This window comes from Nyctereutes procyonoides, unplaced genomic scaffold (genome assembly GCF_905146905.1).
Source record: "Nyctereutes procyonoides isolate TBG_1078 unplaced genomic scaffold, NYPRO_anot_genome, whole genome shotgun sequence".
Taxonomy (NCBI): Eukaryota; Metazoa; Chordata; class Mammalia; order Carnivora; family Canidae; genus Nyctereutes; species Nyctereutes procyonoides.
This window is the reverse complement of record NW_026575123.1, coordinates 1,047,394-1,066,276: the sequence shown is the minus strand read 5'-3', so window position 1 is coordinate 1,066,276 and position 18,883 is coordinate 1,047,394. Positions and strand designations below refer to the sequence as shown.

Sequence of the window (18,883 nt, the reverse complement as noted above, 5' to 3'; positions counted from 1 at the left end):
ACATCGGGGTGCAGGTGTCCTGGTGTTTCACTGCATCTTTTTTAACTCTTTTATCTCTGTGTTAAGTGTCTCACTAATGTTTTGCATGCTTTTCTCAAGTCCAGTGAGTATTCTTATGATTGTTGCTTTAAGTTCCTTATCAGGCATGTTATTTATATCTGTTTCACTCAGATCTCTGGCAGTGGCCTAATCTTGTTCTTTTGTTTGGGATGAATTCCTCCATCTTGGCATATTGTCAGTCTTATCTTCTGCTCCTAAGACTAGTGACTTTATGAAAAAGAAGTCATGTAGTGTCCAGTTCCTGGTGCTTCAGGGAGGGTCTGCAGTGTGATGCCTGCATTCTGCTGTTGTATTTTAACTGTTGTATCCTTCAGGCCAGTCATCTGCAGAGGCTCTCTTTGCTTTGGGCAGTGTTTGGTCCCTGACCTCCATGCAGTGAGTTTTAATTAGATGTGCTCTGGTCTGCTTGTGAAATGAGACCTGACACCAACTCCATTGGAACTGAGGTCCTGCAGAACTCTCTGGTTAGGAGACATGATGTGATCTGGGGTTTGCACTGGTCTTCTGGGGGAGTGGCCCACTGCACTGGGACTGAGGAAAGTGTGACTGAAAAAGGCAATTCCACCAGAGTGGAGGGGTGTGGAGCTTAGTGTAAGAAAATTAGGCAACCAGTTGGCACTGCATTGCTTCTTGCAGGTGGCTCTGTGTTTATGCTAGGGTATAGGGGAGGGAAATGGCACCAGCCAACTTCTTTGTTCCCAGAGATGCATTTCCATGAATGTTGCCTCTCATGGATGAGTTCCAAAAAGTATGAATAACCTCTCCTATGTGTGTCCCCGGAATTCTTGACATGCTATCAAGTTTCCATGCTGTCTGCCCCCAGATTGTTTGCCTACCTTCTCTCCAGGAGTAGCACAGTGCCCTGGGCTGTATTCCAGCTAAGTCTGCTGACCTTTAAAACTCTAGGCTTTAAACCCCACTTGTTACCAGAACTCACAAAATTAAGGCTGTCATTTTTCAAGTCAATGTCTTTGGGCAAATGTTCTACTTATGCATTCCTTTGTGTGCTTCCTTCTCTCTTGCCCTTCTCCACAACCATGGCTCTCTCTCCTTTGTAGCACCAATGATCTATTTATCCCCTAAAACACATCTCTTATCTTCTTCCTACCCTCTTCGATGTGGTATCATCTCTCCCTTTATGGGGAGTTATGGAATTTTGTCATGAGGATGCTATGAAGGTGCACACATGAGTTGTGTCTTTCTACAATGTCATCTTTGTTCAATCATAAAGCAAAGTTAATCACAATTATAAAGTAGGTTCAGGATTCTAGACTCAATGACATTTTACTGTGTGATTAAAGTTGTCTTCTTACATAGCATAAAGAGCAGAACATAAGACAAACCACACAACAAACAAGATAACAGAAGGGTGTAGGAAGTTAATGAATTGAACACGAAGACAGTCTATGGGCACACAGTTGAGATAAGCTTCATCTGGTCTGGGTCAGCTCTAAGCACTTACTGCTTATTATGTTCAAGCAGTGAAGGATCTCACTTCTGTTCAAAGATCAGTTGGGCAGAGCCTTCAGTGGTAGTTGCCATTTTTTACGTGATCAGACACAGGTCATGTCTGAGGAGTCAGACAGTTTGCTGCAAAAATCCTCTCCTTTTTAAAGGGATTTAATTGGTCTTAAGCCCCTAGAGACCTCCTCAGGTACTGCTTATTATCAGTTCTGAGGTGTCAGCTGATGCTGGTCCCAGAAATATCTCATAACTGCAGTCCTTTAAGTACTGTGTCATTGCTTGACACAAGCCCCTGCTTGACAGAGGATCCTGATTAACATGGAAGACTCCATTTTGCTCTCTACAGATTTGTTCTGTTAGTCTTCAGGTTGACTTATAGGGTATTTAAGATAATTTGATAATTCTCTAGTTGTGTTCATGGAACATGAGGATCCTAGGATCCTCCTACTCAGCCATCTTCCTGACTCCCCAAATCCTTTCTTCTGACATTTAAACACATGTATGGAAAATATTCTCTCTACATCTGCTAATAATATGTCAGGCAAGATGATCTTAATCACCATTAAAATTATTACTATTATTTTCTTAATCTCTTAAAATTTCCATGAGTGCCAAATCCCTTAATTCATTCTGTTCACCAAAATTACTGCTTTTATCTTGACATTTCCTTGCTTAAATGCATTAAATTTCCCCCTATTGCTTAGAGAATAAAGAAAATCACTTATTTTATATTTTTCTTCTGTTATATGACCTTATGACTTTCCTATATCTATCTTTGATTTTGTTGATTTATGTATCTTTTATAGCCATTTGTATGATCATAGCCCTTTAAATTATTTTTTATTGGAGTTCAATTTGCCAACATAGAGCATAACACCCAGTGCTCACCTCACCAAGTGTCCCCCTCAGTGCCCATCACCCAGTCACCCCAATGCCCCACCCACTTCCCCTTCCCCTACCCCTTGTTCATTTCCCAGAGTTAGGTGCCTCTCATGTTTTGTCATCCTCATTGATATTTTCATCATTTTCTCTCCTTGCCCTTTATTTCCTTTCACTAATTTTTATATTCCCCAAAAGAATGAGACCATATAATGTTTGTCCTTTTCCGATTGACTTACTTCACTCAGTATAATACCCTCCAGTTCCATCCACGTTGAAGCAAATGGTGGGTACTTGTCGTTTCTAATGGCTGAGTAATATTCCATTGTATACATAGACCACAGCTTCTTTATCCATTCATCTTTCGATGGACACTAAGGCTCCTTCCACAGTTTGGCTATTGTGGACATTGCTGCTAGAAACATCGGGGTGCAGTTGTCCCGGTGTTTCACTGCATCTGTATCTTTGGGGTAAATCCCCAGCAGGGCAATTGCTGGGTCTTAGGTCAGATCTATTCTTAACTCTTTGAGGAACCTCCACAGAGTTTCCAGAGTAGCTGTACCAGATCACATTCCCACCAACATTGCAAGAGGGATCCCTTTCTCCACATTCTCTCCAACAATCGTTGTTTTCTGTCTTGTTAATTTTCATCATTCTCACTGGTGTGAGATGGTATCTCATTGTGGTTTTGATTACTATTTCCCTGATGCACGTGATGCAGAGCATTTTCACACGTGCTTATTGGCCATCTCTGTCTTCCTCTGCGAAATTTCTGTTCATATCTTTTGCCCATTTCATGATTGGATTGTTTGTTTCTTTGCTGTTGACTTTAATAAGTTCTTTATAGATCTTGGATACTAGCCCTTTATCTGATACGTCATTTACAAATATCTTCTCCCACTCTGTAGGTTGTCTTTTAGTTTTGTTGACTGTTTCTTTTGCTGTGCAAAAGCTTCTTATCTTGGTGAAGTCCCAATAGTTCATTTTGGCTTTTGTTTCTCTAGCCTTCATGGATGTATCTTGCAAGAAGTTGCTGTGGCCAAGTTCAAAAAGGGTGTTGCCTGTGTTCTCCTCTAGGATTTTGATGGACTCTTGTCTCACATTTAGATCTTTCATCCATTTTGAGTTTATCTTTGTGTATGGTGTAAGAGAACGGTCTAATTTCATTCTTCTGCTTGTGGATGTCCAATTTTCCCAGCACCATTTATTGAAGAGACTGTCTTTTTTCCAGTGGATAGTCTTTCCTGCTTTGTCGAATATTAGTTGACCATAAAGTTGAGGGTCCACTTCTGGATTCTCTGTTCCATTGATCTATGTGTCTGTTTTTGTGCCAGTACCACACTCTCTTGATGACCACAGCTTTGTAGTATAACCTGAAATCTGGCATTGCGATGCCACAGCTAAGGTTTTCTTTCTTAATATTCCCCTGGCTATTTGGGGTCTTTTCTGATTCCACAAAAATCTTAAGATGATTTGTTCCAACTCTCTGAAGAAAGTCCATGGTATTTTGATAGGGATTGCACTAAACGTGTAAATTGCCCTGGGTAACATTGACATTTTCACAATATTAATTCTTCCAATCCATGAGCATGGAATATTTTTCCATCTCTTTGTGTCTTCCTCAATTTCTTTCAGAAGTGTTCTGTAGTTTTTAGGGTATAGATCCTTTTACCTCTTTGGTTAGATTTATTCCTAGGTATCTTATGCTTTTGGGTGCAATTGTAAATGAGATTGATGCCTTCATTTCTCTTTCTTCAGTCTCATTGTTAGTGTATAGAAATGCCACTGACTTCTGGGCACTGATTTTGTATCCTGCCACACTGCCAAATTGCTGTATGAGTTCTAGCAATCTTGGTGTGGAGTCTTTTGGATTTTCTTTTTTTTTTCTTTTGGATTTTCTATGTACATTATCGTGTCATCTGTGAAGAGGGAGAGTTTGACTTCTTCTTTGCCAATTTGAATGCCTTTTATTTCTTTTTGTTGCCTGATTGCTGAGGCTAGAACTTCTAGTACTATGTTGAATAGCAGTGGTGAGAGTGGACATCCCTGTCTGGTTCCTGATCTTAGGGGAAAGGCTGTCAGTTTTTCCCCATTGAGAATGATATTTGCTGAGATGCTGGGTAATGTTCCCTCTATCCCTACACTCTGAAGAGTTTTGATCAGGAATGGATGCTGTATTTTGTCAAATGCTTTCTCTGCATCAATTGAGAGGATCGTATGGTTCTTATTTTTTCTCTAGCTGATCGATCACATTGATTGCTTTATGAGTGTTGAACCAGCCTTACATCCTGGGGATAAATCCTACTTGGTCATGGTGAATAATCTTCTTAATGTACTACTGGATCCTATTGACTAGTATCTTGTTGAGAATTTTTGCATCCGTGTTCATCAGGGATATTGGTCTATAATTCTCCTTTTTGGTGGGGTCTCTGTCTGGTTTTGGAATTAAGGTGATGCAGGCCTCATAGAATGAGTTTGGAAGTATTCCATCTCTTTCTATCTTTTGGAACAGGTTTAGTAGAATAGGTATGGTTTCTTCTTTAAACATTTGATAGAATTCCCCTGGGAAGCTGTCTGGCCCTGGACTTTTGTGTCTTGGGAGGTTTTTGGTGACTGCTTCAATTTCCTTCCTGGTTATTGGCCTGTTCAGGTTTTCTATTTCTTCCTGCTCCAGTTTTGGTAGTTTGTGGCTTTCCAGGAATGCGTCCATTTCTTCTAGATTGCCTAATTTATTGGCATATAGCTGCTCATAATATGTTTTTAAGATCGTTTGTATTTCCTTGGTATTGGTGGTGATCTCTCCTTTCTCATTCAGATTTATTAATTTGAGTCTTTTCTCTCTCTTTTTAATAAGGTTGGCTAATGGTTTATCTATCTTATTAATTCTTTCAAAGAACCAACTCCTGATTCTGTTGATCTGTTCCACAGTTCATCTGGTCTCTATTTCATTGAGTTCTGCTCGAATCTTTATTAACTCTCTTCTTTTGCTGGGTTAAGATTTTATTTGCTGTTCTTTCTCCAGCTCCTTTAGGTGCAAGGTTAGCTTTTGTATTTGAGTTATTTCCAGTTTTTTGAGGCATGCTTGTATTGCGATGTATTTCCCCCTCAGGACTGCTTTTGCTGTATCCCAAAGATTTTGAATGGTTGTATCTTCATTCTCATTATTTTCCATGAATCTTTTTAATTCTTCTCTAATTTCCTGGTTGACTCTTTCATCTTTTAGCAGGATGGTCTTTAACCTCCAGGTGTTTGAATTTCTTCCAAATTTCTTCTTGTGATTTAGTTCTAGTTTCAAAGCATTATGGTCTGAAAATATGCAAAGGACAATTCCAATCTTTCAGTATTGGTTAAGACCTGATTTATGACCCAGTATGTGGTCTATTCTGGTGAAAGTTCCATGTGCACTTGAGAAGAATGTGTATTCAGTTGCATTTGGAAGTAAAGTTCTGTAAATATCTGTGAAATCCATCTGGTCCAGTGTATCATTTAAAGCTCTTGTTTCTTTGGTGATGTTGTACTTAGATCTGTCAATTGTAGAAAGTGCTATATTCAAGTACCAAGTATAAGTGTATTATTATCTAACTATATCTTAACTTTGGTTATCAATTGATTGGTATACTTGGCAGCTCCCACATTCGGGGCATAAATATTAATAATTGTTAGGTCCTCTTGTAGGATAGATCCTTTAAGTATGATATAGTGTCCCTCTTCATCTCTTACTACGGTCTTTGGGATAAACCAGTGTCCCTTTCATCTCTTACTACAGTCTTTAGGATAAACTTTAATTTGTCTGATATAAAGATGGCTACCCCTGCTTTCTTTTGAGGACCATTTGAATGGTACATGGTTCTCCAACCTTTTATTTTCAGGCTGTAGGTGTCCTTCTGTCTAAAATGAGTCTCTTGTAGACAGCAAATCGATGGGTCTTGCTTTTGATCCAGTCTGAAACCCTGCACCATGTGATATGGTCATTAAGCCCATTCACATTCAGAATTACTATTGAAAGATATGAATTTTGTGTCATCATGATACCTATTCAGTCCCTGTTTTTGTGGATTGTTTCCTTGGACTTCCTCTTTCTTTTACATAGTCCCCCTTAATATTTCTTGCAGAGCTGGTTTCATGGTCACATATTCTTTCAGTTTCTGCCTATCTTTGAACCTCTTTATCTCTCCTTCCATTTTGAATGAGAGCCTTGCTGGATAAAGTATTCTTGGCTGCAGGTTCTTCTCATTTAGGACCCTAAATATATCTTGCCAGCCCTTTCTGGCCTGCCAGGTCTGTGAAGAGGTCTGTTGTTATCCTAATGCTTTCTTCATAAAGGTTATGGATTTCTTGTCTCTTGATGCTTTAAGGATCTTCTCCCTATCTTTGGAATTTGCAAGTTTCACTATTAAAAGTGGAGGGGTTGAGCAGTTTTTATTGATTTGGGGGGGGGGTTGATCCCTCTATCTCCTGGACCTGAATGCCTGTTTCCCTTTCCAAGTTAGGAAAGTTCTCAGCTATGTTTTGTTCAAATACACATTTTGGACCTCTGTCCCTTTCGGTGCCCTCGGGAACCCCAATTAAATGTAGATTTTTTTCCTTCTGAGGCTGTCATTTATTTCCCTTAACCTCATGACCTTTTAATTATTTTTCTCTTTTTTCCTCAGTTTCTTTCCTTGCCATCAACTTGTCTTCCATGTCACTCACTGGTTCTTCTACTGCATTACCCATCGTCGTTAGGACCTCTGGTTTGAATTGCATCTCATTTAATTGATTTTTAATTTCTGCCTGATTAGATCTAAATTCTGCAGTCATGAAGTCTCTTGAATCCTTTATGCTTTTTTCTAGAAAGACCAGTAGCTTTATAATTATGCTTCTGAATTGGCTTTCTGACATTGAATTGTAATCCAAATTTTGTAACTGTGGGAGAGAGGACTGTTTCTGATTCTTTCTTTTGTGGTGAGTTTTTCCTCTAGTCATTTTGCTCAGTGTAGAGTGGCCAAAAACAAGTTGTACTGGAAAAAGGGGAAAAAGGAGAAAAAGAGGGGAAAAAAAGGCGGGGGGGGGGGAGGTGGGAGGGACAAAGAGAAAACAAAAAACAAGGGAGAGTATCCTCTGATTCTACATACTGTAAATCCCTCGACTTCCCCTGGAACTTTCCAGTGCTACTTGCTCAATATCAATAACTTGCTTTTCTCCTGTCCTGGTCTTCTGGGGGAGGGGCTGCTGTGCTGATTCTCAGGTGTGTGCACCTGTGGGAGCTGCCCAGGCCCCTGCCAGGTGCACGGCTCAGTGGGATTTGTTTATCCTATGAGGCCCCTGCTCAGTCCCAGTTACAAGGTGACATCAGGAGAAACAACAGCAGTGGTGGCGGCCAGCTCTCCAGCCCTAGAGTCAGCTCTCGCAGTAACTACCGCAGCTCCCAGTTCTCAGGGACCTGGATGCTGGGGGGAAAAAGGGGGACGCTGATCTGCACAGCTCCGGGCCGCCCAGCGGCAGGAGCGTCTTTGCTGTCTGTGTCCTCCCGGCCTCTGCCTGTCCCGGGGGGAGGGCTGGATCCTGGGCTGTGTCCCCTGGCGCCCTGGGCTCTGGGACCTGCGCTGCTAGAATCGCGCTTCCGGCCATGCAGCCCCCTCTGCGCGGAGCAGCCTGAGTCTCGGAGCTGCTCCCGGTCCGGCCGTGCTAGCGCTGCAGCCCTTTAGGGAGCTCGGCCGCAGGGTGTGGTGCGCTCTCCCCCGGGCGCAGGTCCTCTATTAATGCCCCTGGGAGCCTGAGGGCATCCCCGCCCCTCCTGGGGTCCTGCTCCAACTCCCTGCAAGTGCCTTTCTGCCCAGGAAGATTGGTGCAGCTCCTGCTTCTCCGGGCCGGGGCTTTCCTGTCCTGGGGGCACTCGCCCCGGCCTTAGCCCGGCTCCCCCCTCCCCCTTGGATGCTTTTTTATTTCTTTTTTGTTTTTTCCGTCTTCCTACCTTGATAGAAGCACAAACTCCTCTCTGTAGCATTCCAGCTGTTCTCTCTTTAAACCTCAGACCGAATTCGTAGGTTTTCAGGATGATTTGAAAGTTATCTAGGTAAGTTGGTGGGAACGGGTGACTTGGAGACTCTACTCTTCCGCCAATCGCCCTGCCTCCCTGATCATAGCCCTTTTATTGAACCTTATACTCTCTTGACTACAATTCATCATTCACACTATTTCTACCTTTTGAAATAACCTTGACTTTCCTTTCTCCTTCCACCAAGTCTAGGTAATCTTTCCACCTCTGATGCTGCATCTGAACAGCTATAATAGTTATTAGTACTTCCTTTCTTTGTACTTTACAAGGTCATTGTATCCTTTATTACTTTAAGATATAGATGCTTTTAATGAGAGTTTTAAATGTTATTATAATGAAGGGGAATAAATGAAAATGAATATTCAGGCAGGGTTTCTCTGGAAATTTTACAGTAGTTATTTATTTTCTAGATTGCAAGTTGAAAAAAGGCTGGATGATATGCCTTTGTATGTGTATTATACTTCTCACAGTGGTCATTCCTGTAGTAGTAGGTGAGTGACTTAGCTCATATACTTTCTATGGTTCTTTATGCCCAGCAGAGCCAATCATATCTCAAACTTAATCCAGGATCTCTCAGTTCTGGAGTCACTTGTCTTATAGAGACAAGTCCTCAGGTTTCTACCAGTTTGGCAGATTTTACCATATTCCTTGCCTCTCTCAAAAAATACTCAAGTCTTCTTACTACTAGCCATTCTGACTGGAATGAGGTGATATTTCAGTGTGGTTTTGATTTGCATTTCTCTGATGATTAATGATGTTGAGCATATTTTCATGTGTCTGTTAACCATCTGCATAGTTTCTTTGGAAAAATGTCTATTCAGGTCCTCTGTTCATTTTTTAATTGGATTTTTTGGGTTTTTTTTGGTGTTATGAGTTTTTTGTATATTTTGAATATTAATTCCATATTGGATATATAACTTGTAAGTGAATTGATAAAGAAGATGTGGTATACAAGCATAATGGAATATTAATCAACCATTAAAAGAATGAAATCATGCCATTGTGACAACATGGTTGGACCTAGAGGGTATTATGCAAAGTGAAATAAGACAAACACAAGTACCATATTATTTCGCTTATATATAGAATCTAAAAAATAAAATAAACAAACAAAACCAGACACAGACTGAAAAGTACAGTGAAGAATCTAGTAGTTGCCAGAAGGGAGGGTGTGGGGAGGATGAGCAAAATACATGGAGGGCATTAATATTTACAATTTCTAGTTATAAAATAAATAAATCATAGAGATTAAAAGTACAGCATAGGGAATATAGTCAGAATATTATAATAATTTTTTAAGATGACACTAATTACATTTATCATAGCAAGCATTTTGTACTGTAGAAAATTGGCAAATCACTGTGTTTCACACCTGAACCTAATATATCACTATGTTTCAACTTAAAAATTAAATGAAAAAATCTAAATACTCTAGAAACACTGGCTGGCCCAGTCAGTGGAGTATGTGACTCTTGATCTCCAGGTTATGAATTTTAACCCCACATTGGGTGTAGAGATTTCTTAACAACAACAACAACAACAAAAACCCAATAACTAAATACTTCAAATCTCACAATATAGTTATCTTCTTGAATTTATATGTTATTAATCTTTGAGTAAAATAATAATAAATTCTCAAATGACCACCAGATAACAGCAATAACTGTGTTTTTTAATCAAGAGTACTTTGTGTGAGTTAAAGAACGAATATTAAATACACTATATATTTAATTTGCACAAGACCATGAAACAAGTATAATTATGAAATCCGCTTACAGGTAAAGAAATAGAAGCCAGAGTGAATATGTTGCCTCTCACAAATAACAAATTGCAAAGCCAAATTCGAGATTCTTTTCTGTCTGACTCTAATTCCTGAAATTTTAACCACCATGTAATATTGCCTATATAACTGCAGTATTTCTTTGCTTTTATTTCTTCTGGATCAAGATTATGTTATATTACTAATAGATGTTCTGTGAAATATTTACTATATTAAAAGCAAAAAAAATGAAATAATGGCACAAGTGATTTGTTGCAAGATTTTCCCTGTTGGAATAGATTTGTAAAAATGAAAATATCTATTTTCTTCTGGACATTACTGGTTCATTTTGTGAAAATAATTCAAAGGTAGTTTTTTAAGTTCCTGAAGCATGACTTAATAGTCTCAGAATTTGATGTTCCATATGCATACTTCACTTAATATAGCACTGAAGTTAGCAGTTTCATTAAAGTAACACTTAGCACTCTTTTTTTTTTAACACTTAGCACTCTTGATTCTTGTTTTCTTTGTCATTCAGAGTACTGATATTTTCTTGCATATACTCTTTCTGTCATCACAGTCTCCTGGGAACTCAATGTTATTGATATTTAAATATCTGGCAGTTAAATATTTATATTATTATTATTTTTATTTTAGTAATCTCTACATCCAATGTGGGGCTTGAACTCATGACTCCAAAATCAAGAATCACAAGCTCTTTCTGACTGAGTCAGCCAGTTGCACTGGCAGTTAAATATTTAGAGAAGTGTTTCTACAAGAAGTCTTTACATTCATTCTTTAATCGATTAATTTAAAAAATTGAAACACAGTATATTTCATTACCTATGTATGGTAGCCTAGATCTGCTTTCAAGCATTAAAAATATACATATATATTTATATCATAGCAAAATGAAGAGAGAAAGCTTTGGAGTTAGCCTGATATTTGAAGGTTTACTTGGTTCTTTGCTAGTTGCATTATCTTACTTAAACATTTGGAGCGTAGGCATTTTATCTTATTCTGATTACTGAGCACTTACTAAAACACTGTACAGAGAAATAAATTCATCATTTATTAGAAATGCCAGCTTCTTGGGCACTGAATATTGGTGAAGTAGAACAAATGTTTTACTAAGTCATATATCAATGATTTGTTGTCATGTATGTTGAGTTTTACTTCCCTATCTTGGGTGTCCTTTCTTGTATATGACCATTTCATTTCTGCAAGGTAAATGTAAGCCTACCTTTCCTACCCTAGTCTGTGAGGCCTAAGTTGTATTCATGTCTCTGGCTTTCTGTCAATTACTGAATTTTACACATTGTTTTTGGGAAGATGTCAATATAGAATAGCTAGCAGTTCCATCCTTAAAAGTAGAAGACAAGGAAATTGGATAAATTATGGACTGCTTGACCATTAAGTGGGTTTCCTTATAGATAGCAGAATTTAATTCATCCATCATCCCATAAGTGAAGTTAATTTTATAGACAGCAAACCATGAGAGTAAAAGAAACTGTTTAATCAGAATGAGTTGAAACACTCTTCAACTTTTGTTTTCATTTGATTATTTTCTTCTTTTTTCAGTATTTGCAAAACTTTCAAAATGTACCCAAACTATGGAATGCTCAGGCAAATGGATTGGAGTAGGAAAGAAGTGTTTCTATTTTTCTGGTGACACCAAAAATTGGACAGCCAGTAAAAGATTTTTCAGTTCACAGGGATCAAAACTTGCTCATATTGACACACAGGAGGATATGGTAAGAAAAGAGGAAAGTTCTTAATTATTTCAGAACTTAATTTTGTAAAAAGAGAGAATGAAAATGATAAAACTGATATTCTATTATAATATGTCAATGTTCTAAGCACTATAACTATAAAAACTCATGTACTCTACAGCCAGTGCCTATGAAGTAAATATATAAATACCTTCATTTTAAAGAGGAAGACAGTGAAGCACAGAAATATTATGTAACATAGCCATTGTCACACAGTCAGTACTTGCTGAACTGAGATTTGAATGTAGGCAAATTAGCTAGTGATGCTATATCCTTAATCACAGTGCATGCTATTTATATAGCTAAATGTCTTTATTTGATGTTCTAAGATTATTAAATTATTTTAATACCTTTACATTTTTATTTTGCAAGAATAGCCTGGAAAAATTAAAACTGAAAAACAGGGCTCTCAGAATTTAGGATGAGGGTCTGAGGGAAATAGCACAGTTTGAAGAAAATGAGATCATAAACAGCAGTGAAAAAGGGCAAAGGACGAGGGACCCGGACTACAGGAGCACCAGGTGAGGGTGAGGAAAGAGGCTTGTTTGTAAGGAAAACTAATAGGTTTGTGGTCCAAACCTATACATAACAAAGAGCTAAGAAAAGAGAAACTAAGTCCATCACTCAGTATGTTTTATTGCAATAAATCATATTATCCAGAAGTTAGTTTGATTTCTGATTATATGAGAAGACATACAATAGCAGTAACATTCTTATTTTGGTATCTAATCAAAGAACAGTTGACCCTTGAACAATACAGTTTTGAACTGTACAGGTCTACACACATGCAGATTGTTTTCAGCTGCATATAATATATATAGCATACAAAGTATGTGTTGTTTATATTAGCAGTAAGGCTTTCTGTCAATATTGAACTATTAATTGTTAAGTTTGGGGGGAATCAAGAGTTATGCTTGGATTTTCAACTGCATGGCAGTATTGTTAAAAGATCAATGTAGTTTATGATTTAATTTTCCCATTTTAAGAGTACTTATATTTTCTATTAAACCCTTTCCCCCTGAAATCTCTCCTCTGTGATTTTTGAGAAAGGATCTGTGTAGAAAACAAAATAGAAGCATTAGTTCTCTGTTACTCTTACAGAACATTCTGTACCAGTTCCTACATAAAATGCTCACCTCCCAATTTTGTCATCCAAACACACATAACAACATATCAGTTTATAGTCTTTGTCATTCACTGTGACTAAAACATACTAATGGTCTATGCATTTGAACTTGAAGAAAATGAATTCAAATATGTTTTCCTCATCAGTTTCTCATTTGAGAAATAGGAATTACTCCTAAAAATAACTTGAGAGAGTGTAGCTCAGAGAATTGCCGTGACTTGAGGAAAGTCACTCTATGGCTTACAGACATTTAAAAAGTAAAAGAGCAAAGTAAAAATCTTTCTGATTAAACTGACCTAAATATCCCTACCTATTGCTATAAAAGCAGTTGGCCATGCAGATTGGGATGTGAATCATAAAAGATGGGAAAGTTGAGGTGAGAAACATGTTCAGCAATGTATTCTAAAATATTAAGTAATGGATAATGCCCTGACTTTTGTGAAAGGAATTTTTGAGGAGACATGCAGGAACTTTTATGCACTGGATTGGATTGAACAGAAAACAAGGAGAGTCTTGGAAATGGACAAATGACACCACACTCAATCCTTGGTGAGTTTCAAATGTACTAGGAAAGGTTTTATTCTGGTGTTGTAAAAAAGTTTTTAAATAATTTTAAGTTGTGTTATTATAAAGAATTATTTCCATTTTCTCTGTGCAATTACTTTTCTTAGTCTTCACCCTGTGACATGTGCCCTTACACAATGAAACATACCTTAGAGCAACCTGTCTTCCTTCTACCAAGTGACACACAGTGAAATTTTTCTTTTTGTTTCTTATTTTATTTTATTACCAAAGTCTTAAGTCTTTTCTAGTATACACTTCTTTTGCTAATTCAAATTCAACTTTTTTTTCAAATTCCAAGCCAAACCACATGTATTTACTTGTACATTTTAAAAAAATTAATTATATTTACACAAATTCCCTTTGTTTTAAAGAATAAATGACCACATAGTTGTTTTTAACTTTACATGTGTCCATTATAAACAACATTATTTATTTATGTAACTGTTACCTGGTGAATGTTTTCTCACTTAAGTACTATTGCACCTGGAAATAAGGACTGTGTGACTTTTCTTTTGTATCCATGTACTCCTGCCTTAAATTTGATTAAGTGCTAAACAGTGGGAACAAATTAAATATTAAAATATGTAAAATAAGACAAATTACACTTACTACAAAAGAAGGAGGGACACCTGGGTGGCTCAGTGGCTGAACGTCTGCCTTTGGCTCAGGGAGTGATCCTGGAGTCCTGGGATGGAGTCCCGCAACAGGCTCCCTGCAGGGAGCCTGCTTCTCTCTCTGCCTGTGTCTCTGCCTCTCTCTGTATCTCTCATGAATAAATAAAATCTTAAAAAAAAGAGGGAAAAATTTGATCTTCAACAGAGAGAATTAATAAAAACAATATTGCAATTAGTCTCTTTGGTTTCTACCTCAATATGTTTCAAAAGCATCAAATGAAAATAAATCTTATGCTTTACTTTCAAAATGGAACGTTAGCTAAAAATATGCTAGGAAACTGCTTTAAAAAAACTCCAGAGATCTTTCAATTGAGCAAATACGGTCTCTCCTGATGGATGGAAATAGATGTAGATAGATATAGATAGATACTGATTCATATTCATGGCGTATCCATGTCCATCTATACTATAGCTGCCTTGCTACTTATTGTTTGAAATAAAGTTACAAATTATAGTAATAACTAAATATCTACATTCAGCTATTCTATTCCTTTGATGTACCAAATATTTTTGGGTAGCATATGGTGATGAGTGAGTATGGAGCTCAGTGTTTTGTGTAGAATGTTTCAGATCACTCAAATCTTAATTTTATTTTTTATTATAGTTTTAAATGGTTCCCAAACTAATTTTAGTGGTTTCTTTTTAGGTTCGGAATTAGTGGGATTGGATCTTTTGCTTTTCTGAATGCTGATGGAGTCCATAGTTCTAGGGGATTTATTGATATCAAGTGGATTTGCAGCAAACCTAAATTTTAATAGAGTAAAAAACTGAAAATAACTATCACCCTTCAGAAAGGAAGGGAAGGTCTCAATAGGCAATAGTTCTCACTTGTTATGCTACTACAGAATTTTGCAAATTTTAAACAAAGGAGCTAAAAACTATTGAATGAATTAACTTCATCAATTCAAGACACAAATTTTTTTAAAGATTTTTATTTATTTATTCATGAGAGACAGAGAGAGAGAGACAGAGAGACAGAAAGAGGGAGAAGCAGGCTCCATGCAGGGAGCCTGACATGGGACTCAATTCCAGGTCTCCAAGATCATGCCCTGGGCTGAAGGCAGCACTAAACCACTGAGCCACCGTGGCTTTCCTCAAGACACAAATTTAAAGATATCTATATTGATAGGCCAGCCAGCGTTTACTTAGCTTAAAAGTCAGAGAAACGTAAGTGCTTTTTATGTGTAAATATTACAAAATACTAACAATAATAACTTTGACTTAAAGAAATGTTACAAGAGAATTACCTATGAAAAAGAATATACTTCAATAATATCCTAAAAACAGGGAAAAACCCACCAATAAAGATCCTAACTGTCAATAATCATCACTGATCAATGATGGAATTATACATTAAATTATAAAGCTTACTCATCAATCTACAGATTCAATGCAGTCTTCATCAAAATATCAATGACATTTTTCACAGAATTAGGACCAAGAATCTTAAAATTTGTATGGAGCCATAAAAGATTCTGAATAGCCGAAGCAATCTTGAGAAAGAAGAACAAAGCTGGAGGGAATCCTGGGTGGCTCAGCAGTTGAGAGTCTGCCTTCAGCTCAGGGCATGATCCTGGAGTCTAGGGAGTCCCACAATGGGCTCCCAGCAATAGGCCTGCTTCTCTCTGTTCCTATATCTCTACCTCTTCTCTCTCTCTCTGTGTGTGTGTGTGTGTGTGTGTGTGTCTCATGAATAAATAAATAAAAACTCAAAAAGGAAAATGAAAAGAACAAAGCTGGAGGCATCACACTTTCTGATTTCAAACCATGCTACCAAGCTATAGTAATCACACAAAAACAGACACATCAATCAAAGGAATAGAAGAGAGCCCAGAAATAAAACCCACATGTATATAGTCAATCAATCTGGACCACTATCTTATACCATATACAAAAATAAATTCAAAATGGATTGAATACTTAACTATAAGACTTGAAGCCATAAAACTCTTAGAAGAAAATATAGTCAGTTAGCTCTTTGACATCAGAATATTATTTTTGGACCAGTCTCCTCAGGCAAGGGCAAAAAAAAAGCTAAAATAAATAAATGATATGGAACTTTCTCCAGAACAGACCAAATACTGGGTCATAAATCAGGTCTTAACCAATACTGAAAGATTGGAATTGTCCTTTGCATATTTTCAGACCATAATGCTTTGAAACTAGAACTAAATCACAAGAAGAAATTTGGAAGAAATTCAAACACGTGGAGGTTAAGGACCATCCTGCTAAAAGATTAAAGGGTCAACCAGGAAATTAGAGAGGAATTAAAAAGATTCATGGAAACTAATGAGAATGAAGATACAACCATTCAAAAGCTCTGGGATACAGCAAAAGCAGTCCTGAGGGGGAAATACATCGCAATACAAGCATGCCTCAAAAAACTGGAAATAACTCAAATACAAAAGCTAACCTTGCACCTAAAGGAGCTGGAGAAAGAACAGCAAATAAAACCTTAACCCAGCAGAAGAAGAGAGTTAATAACGATTGGAGGAGAACTCAATGAAATAGAGACCAGATGAACTGTGGAACAGATCAACAGAACCAGGAGTTGGTTCTTTGAAAGAATAAGATAGATAAACCATTAGCCAGCTTTATTAAAAACAAAAAAGACTCAAATTAATAAAATCATGAATGAGAAAGGAGAGATCACCACCAATACCAAGGAAATAAAAACGATTTGAAAAACATATGAGCAGCTATACGAAAAGAAATTAGGCAATCATGAAGAAACGGACGCATTTCTGGAAAACCACAAACTACCAAAAGTGGAACAGGAAGAAATAGAAAACCTGAACAGGCCAATAACCAGGGAGGAAATTGAAGCAGTCACCAAAAACGTCCCAAGACACAAAAGTCCAGGGCCAGATGGCTTCTCAGGGGAATTCTATCAAACATTTAAAGAAGAAACCATCCCTATTCTACTAAAGCTGTTCCAAAAGATAGAAAGAGATGGAGTACTTCCAAACTCATTCTATGAGGCCAGCATCACCTTAATTCCAAAACCAGACAAAGACCCCACCAAAAAGGAGAATTATAGACAATATCCCTGATGAACACAGATGCAAAAATTCTCAACAAGATACTAGCCAATAGGATCCAGTAGTACATTAAGAAGATTATTCACCATGACCAAGGGGGATTTATCCCCAGGATGTAAGGCTGGTTCAACACTCATAAAGCAATCAATGTGATCGATCATATCAGCTAGAGAAAAAATAAGAACCATATGATCCTCTCAATAGATGAAGAGAAAGCATTTGAGATTACTCAAACTAAAGGGCTTGTAGCACAGTGAAGAAAAATCCATCAACAGAATGAAAAGATAACTTGAAATTTTTAAAAATAAGTGATTAAAAATGGCAGAGGACTTAGTAGACATTAAAAAATGGTCAGAGGACTTGAATGGACATTTTTCCAAGGATAGATGGCCAAGTGGTATATGAAAAGATACTCAATATCATTAGGGAATTGCAAATTGAAACCACAGTGAGATCATTTCATCTCTGCCAGATTGACTATTATCAAAGATAAAAAATAAAGCAAGAATAATGTTGGTTAGGATGCAGAGAAAAAATAATCCTTGTATACTGTTGATGAGAAGATAACTTGGTATAGCCACTATGGGACACAGTACGGAGGTCTCCCCCAAAATTAAAAATAGAATACCACAAGACTCAGCAATTCTACTTTGGGGTACTTAACCTGAAAAAAATAAACATAATTCAAAGATATATCCATACCCCTATATTCATTGCAGTATTTATGGTAGCCAAGATATGGAAAGAACCTGTGTCCCTCAATGGATGAGTAAGGCTGTGATATATATATATATATATATATATATATATATATATATATATATATGCACAAGGGAGTATTACTCATCCATATAAAGGAATGAAATTTTGCCATTTGTGATGATATAGATGAACCAGAAGGGTATTATGCTAAGTGGAAAAAATCAGACAGAGAAAGACAACACATGATTTCACTTATATATGGAACCAAAAAAAATAGAAAAAAAATGAGTAAACAAAACAAAACAGAAACACCCTTATAGATACAGGAAATAAAGTATTGGCTGGCAAACGAGGGAAATATCAGGGGGCAGGTGAGATAGGTGAAGGAGTTTAAGCGGTATAAACTTCCAGTGATAAAATAATAAGTTATGGGAATGTAGTGTACAGAATAGGGAATGCAGAAAATAATATTGTAATAACCTTGGGGTTTTTTGTTTTTTTTGTTTAATTTTATTTAAATTCAATTTGCCAATATATAGTATAAAACCCAGCGCTCATCTCATTGTGTGCTCTCCTTAATGCCCATCACCTAGTTACCCTATCCCCCTGACCACCTCCCATTCTGCAACCCTTTGTGTTTTTCCCAGAGTTAGGAGTCTCTCGTGGTTTGTCTTCCTCTCTAATTTTTCTCCAGTCAGTTTTATAATAACTTTGTATGGTGAGAGATGGTAACTAGACTCATGGGGATTGTTTTGTAATGTATAAAAATTTGAAATCACTATGATTTCACCTGAAACTAATGGGA

At 37.2% G+C, this 18,883-nt stretch overlaps 1 protein-coding gene across 1 annotated transcript in view; it reads left to right on the top strand.

Annotated features, from left to right (window-relative positions):
• LOC129517101 (C-type lectin domain family 2 member D-like) overlaps positions 1-15,090 on the top strand; it is a 35,265-nt gene extending 20,175 nt beyond the window's left edge. The window contains exons 6-8 of the mRNA XM_055336729.1: positions 11,781-11,953; positions 13,543-13,646; positions 14,982-15,090. Of these exons, the coding sequence (XP_055192704.1) occupies positions 11,781-11,953; positions 13,543-13,646; positions 14,982-15,090 (386 nt within the window). The remainder of the gene's footprint in view (positions 1-11,780; positions 11,954-13,542; positions 13,647-14,981) is intronic.
• Positions 15,091-18,883: the final 3,793 nt, after the last annotated feature.